Raw genomic sequence first — 19,960 nt, forward strand, 5'->3', positions numbered from 1 at the left:
CGCACTTTGTGTACTGACTAGCACACAGCCGCACTTTTCGTACAGACTAGCACACAGCCGCACTTTGTGTACAGACTAGCACACAGCCGCACTTTGTGTACTGACTAGCACACAGCCGCACTTTGTGTACAGACTAGCACACAGCCGCACTTTGTGTACAGACTAGCACACAGCCGCACTTTGTGTACAGACTAGTACACAGCCGCACTTTGTGTACAGACCAGCACACAGCCGCACTTTTCGTACAGACTAGCACACAGCCGCACTTTGTGTACAGACTAGCACACAGCCGCACTTTGTGTACAGACTAGTACACAGCCGCACTTTGTGTACAGACTAGCACACAGCCGCACTTTGTGTACAGACTAGCACACAGCCGCACTTTGTGTACAGACTAGCACACAGCCGCACTTTGTGTACAGACTAGTACACAGCCGCACTTTGTGTACAGACTAGCACACAGCCGCACTTTGTGTACTGACCAGCACACAGCCAGCTTTGCTCAGTGTAGCATTCCACTTTATCTTACTACTCAATAACCCCTTCCATCTTAAGACATAGACAGATGAGAAAGAAATCCTAGAATTATTCATTCTCCAGAAAGCCATGATCCTTTGAAAATTGGACTAATTTTCACAGTTGAAAATTTAAAAATCCTTGTAAACAGTTCCTTAAGATAATTATAAGCTGAGCTAGATAAATTCATTGACGGCTCAGAGTTCTAGAAACACATGCCTGTCCAAAAAGAGTAACATAAAATATTCATTTAGCTGTACCCCAAATGCCATAAAAGAAAGTCTAAAAACCAATCCCAAGGTTTTAAAATTAAAAATTTTTAAAGAAAATATTGTATGAGTCAAAACATATATATTTGGTTAAATTATACATTCATTATCTTTCCACTACTAAATGACCCATGATCCCAGAACTTAACACTTTGAATTTTTAAACCATTAGACATGGTTTGCACGTCAGTTCTCTAGGACATATAATGGTTTCATCTCTGCCCAGTGACAGGGAATTTGTTTGGGACTACACTACAGAGCCAGCTCTTTTTCAGTGAGTAATGAGATCTCCATCTAACTCCGCTCAGTAAACACTCCCATCCAGCTTCCTCTTCCTGGGCTGAAATCTACACTCCTTCCTTCCGTCACACCTGTCCACGGAGCTTGCCTTACTCATTCACTGTAGTAAATAAACCCCTTTAAGCCTCAATTTCTTCACAAATGCTATGTACTTTCATTAGTGAACATTTTTTAATGTAGTGTTCTAAACCTAACACCATCAAGAACAGACTCCATTTCTCGTACTGCATATAGTAGAACCAGAAGGCAGTTTACACTCTGGGTCCTTTAATGGTGGTGTTATTCCTTCACTTCTTGTGAAAGTTCCCAACTGCTCAAGGCCACAAAATCTAGCTCTACCACATAAAACCTAGGAAAGAAAAACATTTCTCTAATACTCTAAATCAATGGTTCTCAACCTGTGCACCGTGACTCCTCTGGGGTCTCATGTCCGATATCCCAAATATCAGATACTTACAATTCATAACAGTGGCAAAATTACAGCTATGAAGTAACAACCATAATGGAGTTGGGAGTCACCAGAGGGTGAAGAAATGATTTAAAGGGTTGCAGCATTAGGAAAGTTGAGAATCACTGCCCTAAATGGTCAGCCATCACCAACTCTCAATGGATTGCCATTTTGTGCTTAGACAAAAGCTGAGAAGGGATGGAATAGCATTGTAAAAAGCCCTTGTGGGCTTATTCAGGCTAACATATGCTCAGCACTGCCTGCCCACAACATGCTCAGCACTCCACGCTAGTGCACATACCCAACTCCTGCTGTGACAGCACATCAACCTCAGTTCACTGTTGACTGACACCAGGCTCATGGCTCCCACTCCTCTAAGTTCTTTCATTATCCTAAGTTTTTCCAGGGCTAGAGAGGCAGATTTTACTACACCACCATTCCATTCTTTCCATTCTTTAGTCTCTTCTCATTCTTATACAAGCTCCTATTCCTGGCCTTTCAAAATTGAATATTCTCTATAATTAACTTTTTTACCTTAAGGAAAAAAAAAAAAAAAACCTTGCTGGTTATGACCCATCAGATCATGCCTTTCAAATAAGAGTGTAAATGCTGTGGTGTTATACCAAAGCCTAATATAATATTCTTATCATTTACCATCCAAATATTTTTTAGCTAAAGGGGATAACAACAATTACACCAGAAAAAACATCAAAACCAGAACTGGAACTGTCATAGGCAAGCCAGGCATGCACAGTAATCTTAAACACTGAGAGTTCTATCTTCAAATATGAGCTAAGGGCTTGTAATGACACATGACCCATGACCTTAGGTGAAGTCAGAACATTACTAAAATCTCCAGGCTCCTATTCTAGGTTAAGCAAAAAAACAAACACACACACACACACACACACACACACACACACACACACACACAGAGAGAGAGAGAGAGAGAGAGAGAGAGAGAGAGAAGACAGAGTTGAGACAGAGAGACAGAGAGAAGGAAATGATGAGTAGAAAAGGCCTCACATTCTAAGCCATGTAGTCTGGATTTACCCAAATATCAATCGGCTAAATTATTTAGTTTAAAATAAAATAATAAGTAACAACAAGGAATAAAAGTGAATATAAACAAGGAAAAGCTAAGAAGTCAAGTGAGGACACTTAGCACTATCCAAGAAGAGCTGAAGAGCGGCTTGGCAGCTAACCTCATGATAGAGTCTGAATCTAGAATCTCCTCCAAAGACTCTTGTATAAAAGGCTTGGTCCTCAGATTAGCCCCAACAAGCAGGGGCTAGTAAAAGGAGATAAAGGGTCATCGGGGGACTATGGGATACTAGTCTCTCCTTCACACTCACTGTTTCCTGGTTGCTGTTAGGTGAGCAGTGTCTTCCACCACAGTCTCCAACAGGCTGTGCTCCCTCACCAGACCCAAAACAAGGCAAACCAACCACAGCTTTGATCCAAAATACATCCTTCCTCCTTTCAGGAAATCCCAGGCATTTTTCATAGTAACAGAAAAGATTAACAGAGCTTGTAAGACAAAGATGAGGACAAGTGATGTGATCTGAGGCTGAAAACGTAAATATCTTAGCATTAAAAGGAGTACAATGTGAATAGAAAAAATAAGACTTCAGATCTGTTAAATTTAAATACTTTACAAGACTGCCCATGGTAATATGAAAACAAAACAAAAGAGGAGTAACATTAAAAACAGTAAGCGCGCGTGTGCACGCACACACACACACATGGGGGGGGGGGGGGGGGAGTGAGAGAGGAATGAGAGAGGAGGAGCATGCCCACAGCGGCACGGTCTGTGCAAGCAGAACACTACATTCAACAGAAGGATGAATAGCACACAGCAAAGCACAAGTTACCAGCTCCAAGTGCACTCACATGTAAGAATTCAGGATCATACACACACACACACACACACACACACAATCACACTGACCTGCAACACATGCACCTGAGAAATAAATGCCCTAGCACCCCTTGCACAAACATTTCATATGTCTGGGGTCCTGATATCACTGAAGTTAATACAGTTAAAAACAAACAAAAGAACAACAAAACCAAAAGTAGCAAATTCCTAATGGATTTCATCATTACGGTGTTTTCAGTCCTTTAAAAAAGTAAAAATATACAAAATCCAAACTATCAAATACAAAGTTTTGATCTTGTCTCTCAAAATACAGAGATGATCCTTCAAAGCACCTGCTTAACGTAGACGCCGCTCCTGGAGAACAGGTCCAGCAGCTCCGGGTGATGCTTGCTATTCTGGCTTCCATGACCCAGAGTGAAGTTTGTATTATCTCCCCAAGTATAGACTTCTGTGGGATCTGAAATAAAAATTAAGATTTGATACTGTTATAGTTTAAGCAAATGACAATTTAGCCTAATTACAGAGACACAGTAATCATCAGTTTGCCCAAGGCAGGCTCAATACAAACTGATGGAGCTCCTATATTTAGAAAGATTGCAGTGCTGCATAAGAGCCTATTAACACAATATACAATCCTAGGGGATTTTAAAACTTAGAAAATCAAAATCATAGTGAAAGCCTGCATCCGACATGAGCAATCAGAGTAGCTGGTCCTCACTGAGAGCTAACATGTAACCTCAGCTCAGTGAACCACTACCTGCCACATCTATCCTGTTTAAGAAAATCTAAATTTAAGATTTATAGTTACATTCATATTATAAAAGTGAGCACAGTGTCACTGTTACTATGTGTGACTATACAAACATTAACTTTTTAGGGGAATCGAGGGACTGAGATAGGATTTCCAGAGCACAGGATGGCCTCTGGACTCATTACGTAACAGAGCATGGCCTTGGCCTCCTCAGTCTGACACCACCTTGCAAGTCCTGGGATTACAGATGTGAATTAGCACACACAGCCTAACATTAGCCTTCACAGTTCAGTCCTGATACACAAAATCACAACAACTAAGTTTTAATTGTCGTAAACAATGCAGTGTAAATGCATGTGTGTGGAGTGACTGCGTTCTCACTTAGCTTACGTACAAACTATGCAATGCCCCCATTTAATCCTCTCCTTTAATTTTTCCTCCTTTCCTTTCCAAAACTAAAAGGTCAAAGAACTGGAAGAAGAGACACACGTATGTGAAAGTAGGACTGGGGAGATGGTCAGTGGGCAAAGGTGCTTGCCACACATGTGAGGACCTAAGTTCAAATCCCCAGAACCCATGTAAAGGCTGACATGGGGTGAGCACCTGCAACCCCAGCACTCCCACAAGGTGGTAGGAGGCAAAGCCAAGAGAATCCCAGAAGCTTGCAAAACACCTCTTCTAGCAGATGTCATAGAAAACAAAAGGTACTACCTGAAACCAGGTGAAAGGTAGAAGTAGCATCCAGGGCCACCCTCTGGCCACTCCACGCGCACTGTGTCATACAAGCATGCCCATACTCACACCCAAATGCAGACGCACATACCCACATGAAGACACTTACAAAAGAAACTGATTGATTTATTTTTTTATGTTTTAAAATGTGTGGGTAAGATAGTTACTTCTCCTCTTTTCTTTTTTCAGTTACTCCAGATGCTGAAATTATTTCCTGGATGCACATTATGACTTTAAACTAGTTAAATTATAAACTGCTAACTCTTTGGGTTGTGTTTTAACTCTTACAGACAATTTTAAAAAGACAAAACAAATTGTTCTGGTACAAAAATAAAAATAATCAACAGCCATTAAAGTACAAGTTCTTTGCACATGTTCAAACAAACAAATCTTCAAAATTTTAATCAGAATACAATTCTGTTAGGAGTTTCGCAAGCTGGGCTGCTGGACTTATTTGTGGAGCTGTTCTTACCGGTGTTCTTGAACACAACATGAGTTGGCCTGTCCTTCATCAGCAGATCCAAAGGTGACAATCCTTCTCTATCTTGCATATACAAGCTAACACCATGCTAGGAAAAAGAAAAGTACATATTATCAATTTACTCTAAATCAGCAACTTCTATTCTTAAATATCAAAACCAAATGATGAACCTCATAAAAGCACATTGAAAACAGAAAAATAACTGTCTAATAATCATCTCTCATATATACATATATTTTTCTGTGATATACAAGAGAACTAAAGAATAGCAAACACTCAATTATTGGTAGAACAAGGAAAAAAAACAACATTTTAAAATTTTAGTTTTGGATTGTGTGTATGTGTGTGTGTCACACTGACACCAGAGGTGGACATCAGATCCCCTAGTTTTGGAGAGAGAGAGAGAGAGAGAGAGAGAGAGAGAGAGAGAGAGAGAGAGAGAGAGAGAGAGAGAGAGTGTGTGTGTGTGTGTGTGTGTGTGTGTGTGTGTGTGTAGGTGCCCACTGACACCAGAAGTGGACATCAGATCTAGAGCTGGAATTACACATACTTGGGAGCCATCAATGTGAGTGCTATGAAATGAACTCTGTCCCCTAAAAAGCAGCAAGTACTCTTTACTGCTGAGCTATTTCTCCAACCCTGAAGTAACATTTTACATCAAAGTAAAGTAGACAGGACAGTTCTTCAAGGTAAATACTTCTCCACTATGAGATACCATGTCTCCACATGTGGCACTACTGGGAGGTGGAAGAACGTTTGACAAGCAGGGCCTATGGGTAGCTTCCCATCACAGGACCTGTACTACAGAAGGCACTACAGAATATTGTCTTCCTCTTTGTTGCTTTGTAACTATGACGAGGTGAGTAGAGTGCTCCACCGGAGCCAAAAAATGCTTTAACTTTAGCTTTCCCTCCATGGAGAGACAATGGATCAATGACGTCCCTTACAGAAGTGGGGGCAAGTATGAAGAATGATTGTTACTACCCCTTCTGTAGACATAACCAGGGTGCTATGCTGAAGGATATTTGATCACACTGTGAACCCCGAAATAGTGTTATTGACCAGAAAAACCTGTTCCTAGTTGTAGTGTGTCTCAGCCTAGCAAACACCTATAATCCAAGACATGATTGAACAAGGTCAACCATAGGTCAAGAAGCAGAGCAAGCAACCAGTTGACAGAAATTGATCATAGGAAAAAAAAAAACCGGAGAGTAAGAGGAAGTCCGGGGGACAGATCGAGCTGCACAGGAAGTAGAAGGGAGGGACACTGAGTTTGAGGTTTTTTTGTTTTTTTTGTTTGTTTGTTTTTTTGTTTTTTGAGACATCATAGAGAAGGAGGCCTCCTTTTGCTTTTGGGACATCAGCTGAGGAGGAAGATAACTGGGTGCTTTCTCTGCCTCTCTGAGCTAGCAAACTTTCACCCCAGCATCTGTTTCCCAGAGTCTTTATTGGTAAAATCAAAAGATTGAGATTTTGTTAAAAACAACAGTTCTGTGTTTGGCAATTTATCCAATATGACTTGGTAAGTAGGGCACTTAAACAATTTAGATATAGAAAAAGGATACTGCACTACCAATGTACATTAGAAATTATTTTGATGATCATATGGCATAAAAAACTTATGAAATAAGTTTTTTAATCAAACAGATGAAAATATTAATGGTGCTCATCATCTTCTTTGAGGTCAGCTGGGTAATGTCAGGAGTTAACTTGTCTTGTTGTCAAAGAGACTTCAGGATTATAAAAACATCTTTAAATGCCTTATTCTGTATGTCTCTGAGGCTTTGAAGACCTTATTTAACTATCCTACCTTATATATTGTTGGGTCCTATCTTCAAATGTGGCAAACCAGCCACTGGGCAAAATGTCCTCATTCCTACCACAAACAGAATTCTGCCTAAAAACGGGCAGCTTAGACGCAGGCAGAGTCGAAGGCCGCACTCTGCCAAGGCAGGGTAAGCAAGTACTCAATAGTTCCTGCCTTGCGCATAAGTCTGGCTGAGATACTGGGCCTGAGGGCCGCAGATGAGGCTCCAACGTTATAGAGAGTGTTGGGTAACTGTTCAGGCAGTGAACTGTCCTGCTGGTTCAGTCAGGAATTTAAGTTTTATTCCTTCTCAAGTCTCTGAAAGGGGGCAGGGGGTTGAAGACCAGATAGTTTAGTTTTGCAATCAAGTTTAGTTGATTAGGGGATAGGATCTTTTAAGACCAAGATAAAGGAGTTAAATTATTAGAGTTGAAATAGGATAGATATTGAATTTCATTCAGAAATTTAGACCCAACAAGACAGGAAAGACATTTACTTCAAGCTTAACAAATACAAATAGCCAAACCACTATGAATGTAACATTTATAGAGCTCATGATTGTCACATGGTTCTCCCTGCTGTATGTAGTTTGTTTTATACATGTGTAATAAAACAAACATATTTGAAAAGAAAAAGGAAATACTAATGGTAAGAATCCTAACTTAGCTACAAGTAGGTTGAAGATTGAAAGACTTGTTTTCTATTTTCTGTGCCTGTACAAAATGCCTATCAACAAACAAAACTTCATATTTAATGCATGACTCAGGCTGGAGAGATGGCTCAGTGGTTAAGAACGCTATCTACTCTTCCAGAGGTCCTGAGTTCAATTCCCAGCAACCACATGGCAGAATACAACTATCTATAATGGGATCTGGTGCCCTTTTCCTGGCATGGAGGGGTGTATGTATGTATGTATATATATATATATATATATATATATATATTTTTTTTTTTTTTAAATAAACATTCTTAAAAAATAAAATGCATGACTCAGTGTTCATTAGCACAATGACACTGCATATTTCTCAAAACACTTTATGATTTGGCTATTCACAAAACAAACCCAGATAGAATCTACTGAAGTCAGAAATTTCATATGAATTAAGCTGACTTTAACTATCAAATTTTTAAACCAAAAATAATTTATTCTAGTTAAACAAGAAGTGGACATATTATTCAAAACCATAATTCCTATCCCTAACTGATGTTCAACAGCAGTAAAGCAGTCAATGGTAACTTACAAGTCTTGTTTTAAATACTTGAAGAGAAGATTTTATTTAATTTTTTTTCTTTTTCAAGACAGGGTTTCTCTGTGTAGCCTCAGCTGTCCTGGACTCACTTTGTAGACTAGGCTGGCCTCGAACTCACAGAGATCTGCCTGCTTCTTCCTCCCAGAGTGAAAGGCGTGTACCATCACGCCTAACTTAGATTTTCTTCCAATGGAATTATATTACATTGGACTAACTTCAACAGTAAGTTTTAGTATAAGCAAGCAGAAGTCTAACATTAAAGGAGAAACAGACTGAAGACCCAACCAGTCACAGACACTAATTAACCTCTAATTAGGGTTTCTAACACAGCTCTCAAAGCCTCTCTGGGGTGAGCTGGGGGGTGAGCAGGGTACTAGAGGTGGAAAGCTGAGCCTTGAGAATATCAGGCAAGTATTCTGCCCCCCAAGCTACATCCCCATAGGATACCTCTCTGGTTTTAGGTGCTACCAATTCATAAATCATTCTTTGTTCAAATCAATTCTAAGGTTTTTTTCTTCCAGTGACATACAGAGCACACAGCACAAAACTGTACAATAGCTCATTATACACTGTGAGCTTTGATGTGTATTTGAAGTTTTACATGAAATGTGTAAATAAGATTTATGGGATTTTAAATCTAAAGTTGAGTTATAAGAGTATCAAACAAATATAAGCCTCTCTTAGAAAATACAACCTGAGATAGATTAAGAAAAGCACACATCTAAAGTTTAGCCAGGGAGGCAGTTAAGTGCCTTGCTCAGCCAGCATCAGAGAGACACTCTCATGCAACAGATGGAAACAAATACAGAGACCCACAGGCAGACAATGTATAGAGAGTAAGAGACCTTAGAACACTCAGCCCTAAACAGGATGTCTCCATCAAATCCCTCTCCTTGGGGCTCAGGAAACCTCTCAGAAGAGAAGGGAGATAGAGTGCAAGAGCCAGAAGGGATGGAAGATACACATGAAACAAGGCCTTCTAAACGACAAGACCAAAACACATATGAACTCACAAAGGAAGGAGCATGCACAGGGCCTGCTCGGGTCTGCACAAGATGGGGTCTGAGAGCTAAAAGCAGACACACATCCCTAACCCAGCATCTATCTCCAATTGATAGCTACTCGCAAATGACAATTTAGTTTTCTCCAAGGGAGTCTCACTAGGGAAACAAGCTACTCTTAAGGGCAGGCTGCATGTCCCGCAGTAGATGCCAACAGAAAATCAACTCAACAACTTCACTGGAGGGCCCTTGACTCACAATGTAATGTCTGGACTCTTTTTTTTTTTTTTTTAATTTTACTTTATTTGTATCTATTTTATTTGTATCTATATTTTATTACTTTTACCCTAGAGCTCCTTTGTGTATATATCCAATTTAGCGTTTTTTATAGGATTCCTGAGTGTGTAAACAGTAGGTCTGTCTCTTGTGTCTTCTCTTGGGCACTTTTCCTTTCGTTTGTTTGTTTTGTCCAACTTCAATGTACTAGTTTTTGTTTTACCTTATTATATTTTATTTTATTATAATCACAGAGAAATCTTTTTTTTTTTTTTTTTTTCCTTCTTAGTTTTTTCAGGACAGGTTCTCAATACACAGTCCTGGCTGTCCTGAAACTCACAATGTAGACCAGGCTGGCCTCAAATTCACAGAGGTCTGTCTGCCTCTGTCTCCCGTGCTGGGATCAAGGCATGGCTTGTTTGTTTTCTAATGAGACAGAAGGGGTGTAGCTCTTGATGGGAGCAGAGGTGGGAAGGAAGTAGAAGGAGGGGAAACCATAAGCAGGATACATAATGTGAGAAAGGAAGATATATTTTCAGTAAGAGGAAGAGGAAAAAAGAAAAGCACATACCTAAATAAATAAGTTTTAAAGAAATTAATGACACTTACCTTCAACAGAGACCAAACACAATCAATATGTCCGTAAAAAATGCTTCTGTGCAACGCTGTCCAGCCCGACTCCTTGTCTTTCACCAGCAAATCCACTCCTTTCTCAATAAGCCAATCTAATACTCCTTTCTTCCCACAGGAGGAAGCCAGGTGGAGGGCGCTCCTGCCAAAGGCATCCTTGACAGTTGCAGCATTGTAACAGTGGCTGGAGAGGAAGGCCTTGACCTGGTTCTCACTCCCCTTAGTTACCACAGAAAGGACATCCAAAGCATGCCTCAGCGATCTGCATTTTGATGTGCAGTCAGGGGTGGCGGAATCCATCCTAATGCTTTTATATTGCTTACTCCTTCACAACAGTCACTTAAGTAAATTTTAAAAATGAAAAAGCCAGGACACAAAGATACTATCCAGGAAGAATTATCAAGAAAAGATGACCCTTTGGGGGTTATAATTTAAACAGTCACAACGATTATATAAAACTATATATCTTTGTATAATCTTTTGGCACTTACATCAAAATTTTATAAATAGGTCTATAAAGTTCATATCAAATACAAGTTCTTCATTGAAAATAAAAATCCCAGTTTATAAATTATTCCTGAAGCCAAGCACCAAGGGAGAGTGAGGAGGGGAACTCCCCCTCCACACTGTCGCAGCTTCTCAAATATCCATAATTGCAAGGGTGACCTGTAGGGAGACAAAGTAAAAGTAAAAGTACAAATCTAACTCTCTTGAAGTACTTGACAGTATAAGTAACTCCACATTGAAATATCCGTAAGTCATAAAAAAAGAAAGAAAGAAAAGAAAAAGCTTTCAACTTTTCACACTGGCCTCTTCCCTTCCACATTCTTCATTCTTCTGGATTTTTACACTCCAGAAGCTATGTCTCCAGAAGCTATGTCTCCAGAAGCTATAAACACATTCAAATCTTCAGGAGAATCTTCTCCCAAATGGCCATCACCTAAAACTACCTCATAACCATTAGCAGAACAATTTACAGTTAACCCATTGCAGCGCGGTAGGCAACATCTCTCCTCACCTTGTTACAGGGAAACAATTAAACTAAAGGATATCAGAACAACTAGACAGGAAAGCAACTGGAAAGGAATAATTTTTTTACACTCTATACCTATATTAATATAAATTCTAAATGGCTCAGAGACAAAGATAAAAAATGAAGCCATGAAAAACATAAGAGGGTTTTCTTTTATGATCACCACGTACAAAAAGTATCACCTGAACTCTCAAAGGATAAAATAATGATGAGGGTCAATATAACTCTGAAAGTCATAGAAAATTTTTAAAGACAAAAGAAGGGAAAGCCTTCCCTAATACACAGTGTGTAAACCTTTCCTTTACCATCTGATCTTTAGGAACTAAAAAAAGCAGTTAGAAGACTCTTTAGAGACAGGCATGACTCCACTGTGTGTACAGTGAAAACTCAGAGATGTGTGTGTGTGTGTGTGTGTGTGTGTTATTCCCACACCCACTTGGATCACAATGTAGTAGCAGTTAGCATCTAACTAGCTTTCTGATACTGACTATTATGCCCCACTTTTCTGAAATGAGAGCAATGCACTACTTGACCTGCACTTCTCTCTGACTCCAGGCCTGTTTCTGAAAACCTATACAGTTTTTAACTGAATACAGGCCCACAAAAGCAAACAAACAAAAATCAAAAACCTCACCCACTTCAAAACATTAATTTGAACCTGAAAGAAAAGAAAAAAAAAAAAAAAAAAACTATGGCACTTAACTGGCACAAAGAAAAGGAACCTCAAGTTGTTTAAAATGTTAAAACTAAAAACACAACATATAGCAAAATGGTCAAATCATTCATTTTACTCTTTCAAGGCCTAAAACTTACACCACTCTTGCTTTTCCTGATCATGATGGGATGGATGTTAAACAGCCTTTTATGCTTGAAATACACAATTCCGTTATATTCAGAACTCTAAAGTAAGGTATTACTATAAGGTATTAATTCAAGGCTTCTGGCTTAGCTGATGGAATAAGAAAAAAAATGGCAGGTGGGGTGGTAACTACTTTGAGAATCAGGGTAGGGAGGATACATAATTATACTGGTTTGAATGAGAATGGTCCCTTAGGTTCATATTTTTGAATACTTGGTCCCCAGTTGGTGGAAACATTTCGGGAGAGTCTATGAGATATGGCCTTGGAGAAAACATGTCAGTGGGAGCCAGCTTTAAAGTTTCAAGACTCTATTCTCTCTCTCCTCTCTCCTCCTCTCCTCTCTCTCCTCTCTCCTCTCTCCTCTCTCTCTCCTCTCTCTCTCTCTCTCTCCTCTCTCTCTCTCTCTCCCACCCTCCCTCCCTCCCTCCCTCCTTCCCCTCTCCTCTCCTCTCAGCTGTTCTTGCCATGGTGCTTTAGCTCTGCCATGACCATGAACTCTAACCTTCTGAAGCCATAGCCCTACATAAGCTCTTTCTTTTACAAGTTGTGTTGGTCTTCCAGCAGTAAAAGACAAAACAAAACAACAACAACAAAACTAATACAGAAGCCTAAACCAAGCAACAAATAAGTTACAAATAAAACTTTGCCTTATATATGACAGATACTGAGAGGCCAGGTTAAATAAGTCTAGCAACAGGCTTCAGTCTCTGGTAGTTCAGAGCGGGCCTGGGTCTCCATTCTTCAGAGGTAGGTTCAGCAGTCACTGAAAATGCTGCAGAGTGGGCAGCCGACTAGAGACAGCCATAACCTGGCCAGAGAAAAATAAATTTAAAAATGATTTTTACTGCTGGTATAATTGGTTAAGAAAGATATACTGCCAGCCTACCAATCTTCTGCCTCATGATAAACTCATGACCTGGCCAGAGTAGCCCTGTGTTTACTCAGTTTGCCAGGCTTTCTAGTTTAAATGATTACTTAACCCCTTTTTGGAATGTAAACGCTTGTAAAAAGAGGCAGGGAGCTCACCAGGGGTTGCCACCCTGACTGAGTGGTGATCCCAACAAGGTAATGATTACCTACACCACCCCCTTAGGAATTCCCCTAAGCCTTTAAGAAGAGCCTACAAGCTCACTTGAGGTCGCCATCATGTCTGAATGGTGACCCCAACATGTTGGTCCTACAGAATAAACGTTCTTTGTTGTTTGCACACTATTTGAGTCTGGGGTCTTTTCTTCAGCGTGTTTTGGACACTAACAATTAGAAACACTGGAGAGAAACTGAGCAAAATATAGCTACTAGCTTAGCTACTGGCAACAGTTCAACCCCAGCTACTGCTCCACCAGCTACAGCAGGTTGGCATTGAGTCCTAAACAATGGTTCACAGGCCTTATGATCATCCATAGTTAATCACCTACTCCCCTAATGCCTGATTTATCCAATCCCTTAAAAAAATTTTTTTTAAATGTTAAACAGCTTTATCCAGTAGTAGAGAAATGTAATGTACAGTCTTACCCAACTGTGACCCCTGTGAATTACACCAACCACCCTGACAATGCATGCTCCCTGTTGTAACAGTATAACAAACGTCACAGAGTAAAGGCATTCTGATTGGACTATAGGCTTGCTCCATAAGACAGAACTCACATTTAGCACCATTAAGAGGCCAAGATGGTTGGATAGGTCACAGGCCCCAGCAGACAGTTCTGCTAATGAGCATAGCATTTAACCACTTCTAAGGACTTTTCATTTTAACCACAGATTCCTGCATCTCTCAGCCCTCGATGGTGATTTAACACAGCGACCCACACCTGGTCAGCCTGCAGACTAAGAGACTGTGGACATCTGTATCACACCCTATCCTCCCAAGGCTCAGGGATCACTGTGGAAACACATGCTGGCGGCATTAAATGGTCCAAGTGGATGTTTTGAGGTTTTGTTGTGTTTTGTTTTGTTTTGTTTTTTAAAGAACATACTAAAGAGGAGGGGTAGGAAGGAATACTTTTGGTAAATAAGTCAGAAAACATCAATACTATTTTAGGGCCCTTTCTACTTCAAACACTTCTCATCCAAATCTTTAAAAGGCTACTTCTCAGTGCTTATAAGCATAGTGCCTACCGTCTTTTGCACTTTCATGGGGGCATGTATGTACAGAGCTTTATCTAAATTAACTGTGTCTCATTTCAACTCCATTATTGCCTCTAAAAATATGACTCCCTTCACCTTATCATGAGGAAACAAGAAGCTTATCTTAAAAAAAAATCAATCTATGAGAAGAGTCCTCTAGATGCCACCTGTCAATCAAAGTGCTCTTTCAAAACACTAATGCCAATAGGAGATAATACCAGTGTAGTCAAGAAAGACTGTCACTTGAGGTCATAAGAACTTGAGCTCTCCATTCCTTTGTGAACTAGTGGCAATAACCTCCCTTGAAAACACACACACACACACACACACACACACACACACACACACACGTCTTGCCCACATGTAAGGACTTTAAGCTACTTATGGTAAGACAGAGGGAAGAATTCTATACTTCATAATTTTCACAATCAGTAACCAAAACACCTCCCCTGTATACTTGTATCTGTGCTAATTTAAATGCTGTAAGTCACAGATTATGAGTCATAATGAAAGAGGTCTAATAATCCCTAAAAAACATTTTTAATAAGCACTTATTAGGACATTAAGTAACTTAACACTACTAATATGGCATTTTAATGTTTTTCTCAAATATTCGCTGTGTAAAGGACCTAGAAACTTAAGTTTCATGCAATACTTGTCTCATTTTCATAAAGGAAAATTTGCCCAGAATTTAAGGAGTGAGTAAGTACACCTCTGGATGAGGCAAAGAATTATCCCCCTGTAGTACGAAAATCGTGTGTGTCATTGGAAGTAACAAATCATACTGACATCCTTTAGCAGGTGTGCTCATTCGGTCTCGAACTGTGTAATGCAGAAACATTTTGAAAGTAAAAAATGAAATAAAATCATTACACAAAAATTAGCATAATGAAAGATCTTCAAATAAGTTTTGCTGAAAAATGAAAAAAGCGAAAATAAACATATCCATTTTTTGTTTGTTTGTTTGTTTTTCGACACAGGGTTTCTCTATGTAGCCTTGGCTGTCCTGGACTCACTTTGTAGACCAGGCTGGCCGCAAATTCAAAAAGATCCACCTGCCTCTGCTCCAATTAAAAAAATGTTTAAAGCTGCCATGTGACTGAAATTTTGCAAACATTTTCTTTAGAAAACAGGTTTAAAAAAAAGTTCTATCTTCACGTTTGGTCAAGTAGGTCTCTAAAACAAACAAACAAAAAACAAATGAAAATAACTCAACAGAGAAGTAAGGACCTGGGCAAAACTGCTTGTGAATTTGCATATTAGGGAGGAAGCCACACATGGGGGGGGGGGGGCACAGACAACCTTCACGCTTTCAGTATTTCTGACAATCTTCTGCTTCAAATGTCCTACTTAGTGGTAAAGGCAAACAGGTGCTACTCAACTTCCGATGCTTGAAAAATATCCCCTCTGGCAAACACAACTCAAGTTTTATGACGACGTTAGATAACAGAATCAAAGATGGCTTATGTCTGGGTTGGCCATTTTCCCCTCTGAACTAAAATTATTCCCTTGCAACCCGATAGCTATGAACAAAAGGCCCCCTCTACCCTGTCCCTGCAGAACAGACCCCAGCCCCTCTCCACACAGCAGCAAACGTCCACGTAAGACCTGCTTTTTCTGCCAACTCAGCAAGGCCCACGAGAACTCAAAAACTCTGCAAACTCCACCAAGGGTTTAAGGGAGTCAGGACGCCTCTAAGAAAGGGCTCCGGGGGGAAGTGACACCGGACAACTCTCGGAACTAAAACTGCAACGTCGCTGGAGGGCGTGTCGGGCAGCCTGGCGACGTAGCACTTCTTCGAGGGGACAAGGCCATTCATTAGCTGGAAGGGGCGGCGGGGCTTGCGCTCCCAGGCCACCCCGCCGGTGCCACGCGGCGGCGACAGCCCAGCAGCTTCCCCTCCGCTAGTCCCCTCCCCGCGCCCTGCTGCCCCGCGGGGCTGGCAGGACGCCGTCGCCCCTGCCCTCACCAGTCGCTAGATGAATATGCGCCGGCGGTCTCCGCGGGGAAGGCGCGTGGCCGCGCGGGGACTCATTCTCAGTGAAGGCGACCGGGGACAACGAAGGGAGCCAGGAGCCGGGATGGCCCGAGTCACCTCCTGTGGTGGCCGCAGAGACAGCCGCGACTGCCGGTGCCGGGACCGGGGTGGGGTGGGGGGAAACCTGGGCTAGCGCGGGCGGGACTCGGGAATAAGATGGGCGCTGATTGGCTTAAATTCGCGTATGCCCCACAGTGATTGGTCAGGGCCGGACCATAAGGCCTAGCGTGGCGTGGCTTTTCCCTGGCGTCCCAGAGGAGCTTGACCCTGCTGGCCTTGGAGAGGTAGACCCTGACTGCCGCCCTAGGCTCAGATCCAGTAATGTCCCTCTTGGTGCTAGCTGCCATCCTACTAGATCTGTCTCCTCTCCGCAGGTGAAGACTCGGAAGGGAGGTTAAGGCCGGGATGGAAGAAACAAGGACCTGGCTGGTCTCCACTCAGTAGAAACATAGGCACCTTAGAAAAGTTGCCTCCCGGATCCCTAGTAGTGGGGTAACTGGAAAACCAGAGGTACCCTCTCCGCAAGACTCAGCCCTGCTGCTCTGTGGCACCCCCCCCCCGTTGTACCCCGATTGTTTGAGTGTCACTCCTTTAGTCAGAAGGCACCATAGCTTTTGCAAATCGCCACTGTGCGACCAGCTGCTGACTTGGGTCACATTGACTCCATTTGGTTCCTGAGGCGGGACTTGCAGTAGCTTTTCTCCCTTTAACTCTAAAACTGAAGGCCGTTTTAAAAGTTGAGAACTGTTAGGGAGGAAAGCAAGCCAATGATCAGTCCAGAGTGGGAAACACGCCGCTGCTAAAGTCTGATATTGAGGCGCCTTAGTAAACATGTATTCAGGGAGGAGTAGCATGAGTCAGAGAAAAACAGCACCAGGAGCCCGGAGTTAGGTGACCCTCTGCCCCCTGTCTGTGTTACTGTATGAGCCATTAGCTCTATTAAAGGGAGTTAAAAGCAATATCTTCTTATTCTGGTTCAGCCTGATTGCCCGTTTTGTAGACTTTGTAGGAAGGTAAGTTGCTAGATCAAAATAAAAGAGAAATGAAAACTGAGTCCTAGCTCTCCGGCTCTTCCAGTATAAAGACTTTCTTTCATTTCCTACTTCCTACTTTGACGTGTAACAAAAACTACTCTGTAGTGTATAAACAATGACTTGAAAAGAAGCTATATATGATAACCCATTGACGAACAAAGAAGCTCAGTGATCCAGGCGCTAGTGAGGTAAATAAATGTATTGACCTGAATTCACATCTTTTATCTTTCTCTTCCTTGTATCTGGGTAAGTCACTTAGGTTTTCTGAAGCCCTAATTTCCTCATCTGCAAAGTGGGAACAAAATGGCATTTTGCTGTAACAAAAATGTATTGACAGACATACGATACCATACTACATAGAGTTTAGCAGAGTGCCAAGCACACAGTAACACTTCACAAAACAGTGGTTAACTTGTATACATAAAGCATGTCCTTAGCTGAATTGTTCTAAGTATTCATTCATCTGAAGTTGCCATATCCTAAACCCTTGTAGACACTAGGAGTACAAAATGTTCATATAGCCATAATTGTATACACAAGAATTAATTGCAGCTTTAACAGATGTGTGAAAGGTTATACTGCAGTTTTCACCTGACTTCCCAAAGAAATGGCAAGCTAGGTAAGAAGTAGAAGATAACTAGATGAAGTAGGAAAAAAAAAAAAAAAAAAAAAGAAAGAACATAATCATGTCAAGGAATGCCTTTCGGGTAGGGGACAGAACTGGTCCTGCAAGAAGTAAAGGAGATAATGTTGGAATACCTCTTACAAAGTAAAAATTATGTGCCACATTTGTCATGGTGCTGACTGAATTGAGAGATGCTCTGATTTAACGTTATTGTCCATGGCACAAAAGCATGCATTTCATATTTTTATTGTTGTTGGTTTGTTGTTTTTTGAGACAGGGTTTCTCTGTGTATCCTTGGCTATCCTGGACTCACTTTGTTGACCAGGCTGGCCTCGAATTCGCAGAAATCTGCCTGCCACTGCCTCCCTGAGTGCTGGGATTACAGGTGTGTGCCACCGTGCCTGGTTCATGAGTTTGATAGTTTTATACACTGTTGAACCTAAAAGCAGTGCTCATTGGTGGTACTAATAGGTATCATAAATGCAGCAGTTTTAAGTGGTCACGTCAATTAAGAAACTCCAAGCCAATGAAAACTTAACCTTTTACTCTAGACCAAAAGCAAACTGTCCTACTTTTACCCCAAACTGAAAATTAACCACATTATATCAGAAAGTAAATAGCCAGGGTTATCTTTAAATGAGACAAAAAGACACGGCTCCAACTCATTTTGTTCTTCTCCCATCACTTTTGCTCACCCCTTTTTATTTTACTATATGTTTGGCAATATTTGTAAGTCATTATATTTTCAAGCATTTTTTCTTTTTTCCTCTTCATGCCTTTGCCTAAAAATTTTATGCATTTTTTTGTCTCTGGGTAATCTTTTCCTTTTTGATCTTCCTTTCCTACTTACTTTCTGTGTTGCTCCCCTCTTCCTTTCTAGTATACCTTTAGTAATATTTGAGACTTTATCTCCTTAGTTGTAAAACCTTATGTTTTCTGTTTTTATTTCCCTTCTTCTGTTTATCTAATTTTATTTTTGAGCCTTCTCATTATTGAGGAATTCTTTTCCTTTTTTCTCTTGTTAACTGCTTGTTCATCTTCTTTCCTTCCATAATATTCTTCTCCCCTCCTTTTTCAGTTTTCTGAGTCTTGACTCCTTTATCTATTACAATATTAACCATAACTAACTGTTTATCTCACACTTGACTCCACATTGGTTTTGCCACTTTCTATTTTATGTCACTGATGAGACTTGATACGCTGTGACCATATGGTGGGGGAGGAGGTCCCCTTCTGTCACAGACCTAGGGGATGGGAATAGGTTGAAAGAGGGAGGGAGGAAGAAATGAGAGGATACAAGCAAGGGGATAAAAATTTAGATGTAATCTGAATAATTAATTTTTAAAAGGGAAAAAAGAATCTCCTGTGAGACTGATTCCTTGACTACTGAATCCAAAGATACTGAAATAGGTACAATATCAGCTTAAGATATTGAAAGTTTACTAGTCAAGCCTATCCGTGAACATAAAGAGGGTTCAAACAAGCAGATGAATTCCATCTAGGGCCTAGAAAAGAAAGTAAGGAGCACAGGGGGTGGGGAGAAAGTTCAGCAAAAGAGATAAGAAAGAAATCTGGATTAAAAATAGAAGAAAGAAATGTTGAAGAATAATTCTCACCAATAGGCTTAACCAAGCAGAAGAAAGGAATCAGCGATGGAGGACAAAGTGGAGGATATACTACATTTGAACATCAATAAAGCAAAAATAAATATGCATGACCACAACATTCCAGGGCTGTGGAATATAATCAAGCGACCAATCCTGAGACAGAAAGTTTAAAAATAAAATAATAATAAAGAAGAAATAATAGTTTGAATACATATGTCTAAAACATTGAGGTTCCAAATGTCATAAAACAAATTCTTATAGACATAAAAGACCCACCAGGTCCTGACACAACAATA

General features: G+C 40.7%; 1 protein-coding gene across 2 annotated transcripts in view; it reads right to left on the reverse strand.

Annotated features, from left to right (window-relative positions):
- The window catches only part of Ibtk (inhibitor of Bruton tyrosine kinase), a 66,641-nt gene extending 50,142 nt beyond the window's left edge, over positions 1-16,499 (reverse strand). The window contains exons 1-4 of one of the 2 annotated variants that reach the window (XM_051140568.1): positions 16,330-16,499; positions 10,323-11,009; positions 5,371-5,467; positions 3,748-3,872 (exon numbers count right to left, since the gene is read on the reverse strand). In XM_051140568.1, the coding sequence (XP_050996525.1) occupies positions 3,748-3,872; positions 5,371-5,467; positions 10,323-10,643 (543 nt within the window). In that variant the 5' untranslated portion in view covers positions 10,644-11,009; positions 16,330-16,499. Of the gene's footprint in view, positions 1-3,747; positions 3,873-5,370; positions 5,468-10,322; positions 11,010-15,968; positions 16,207-16,329 lie in introns of those variants that run through there. The other variant, XM_051140567.1, reaches the window with a different exon arrangement.
- Positions 16,500-19,960: the final 3,461 nt, after the last annotated feature.

Source organism: Acomys russatus, chromosome 32, assembly GCF_903995435.1.
Source record: "Acomys russatus chromosome 32, mAcoRus1.1, whole genome shotgun sequence".
In the NCBI taxonomy this organism is placed as follows: domain Eukaryota; kingdom Metazoa; phylum Chordata; class Mammalia; order Rodentia; family Muridae; genus Acomys; species Acomys russatus.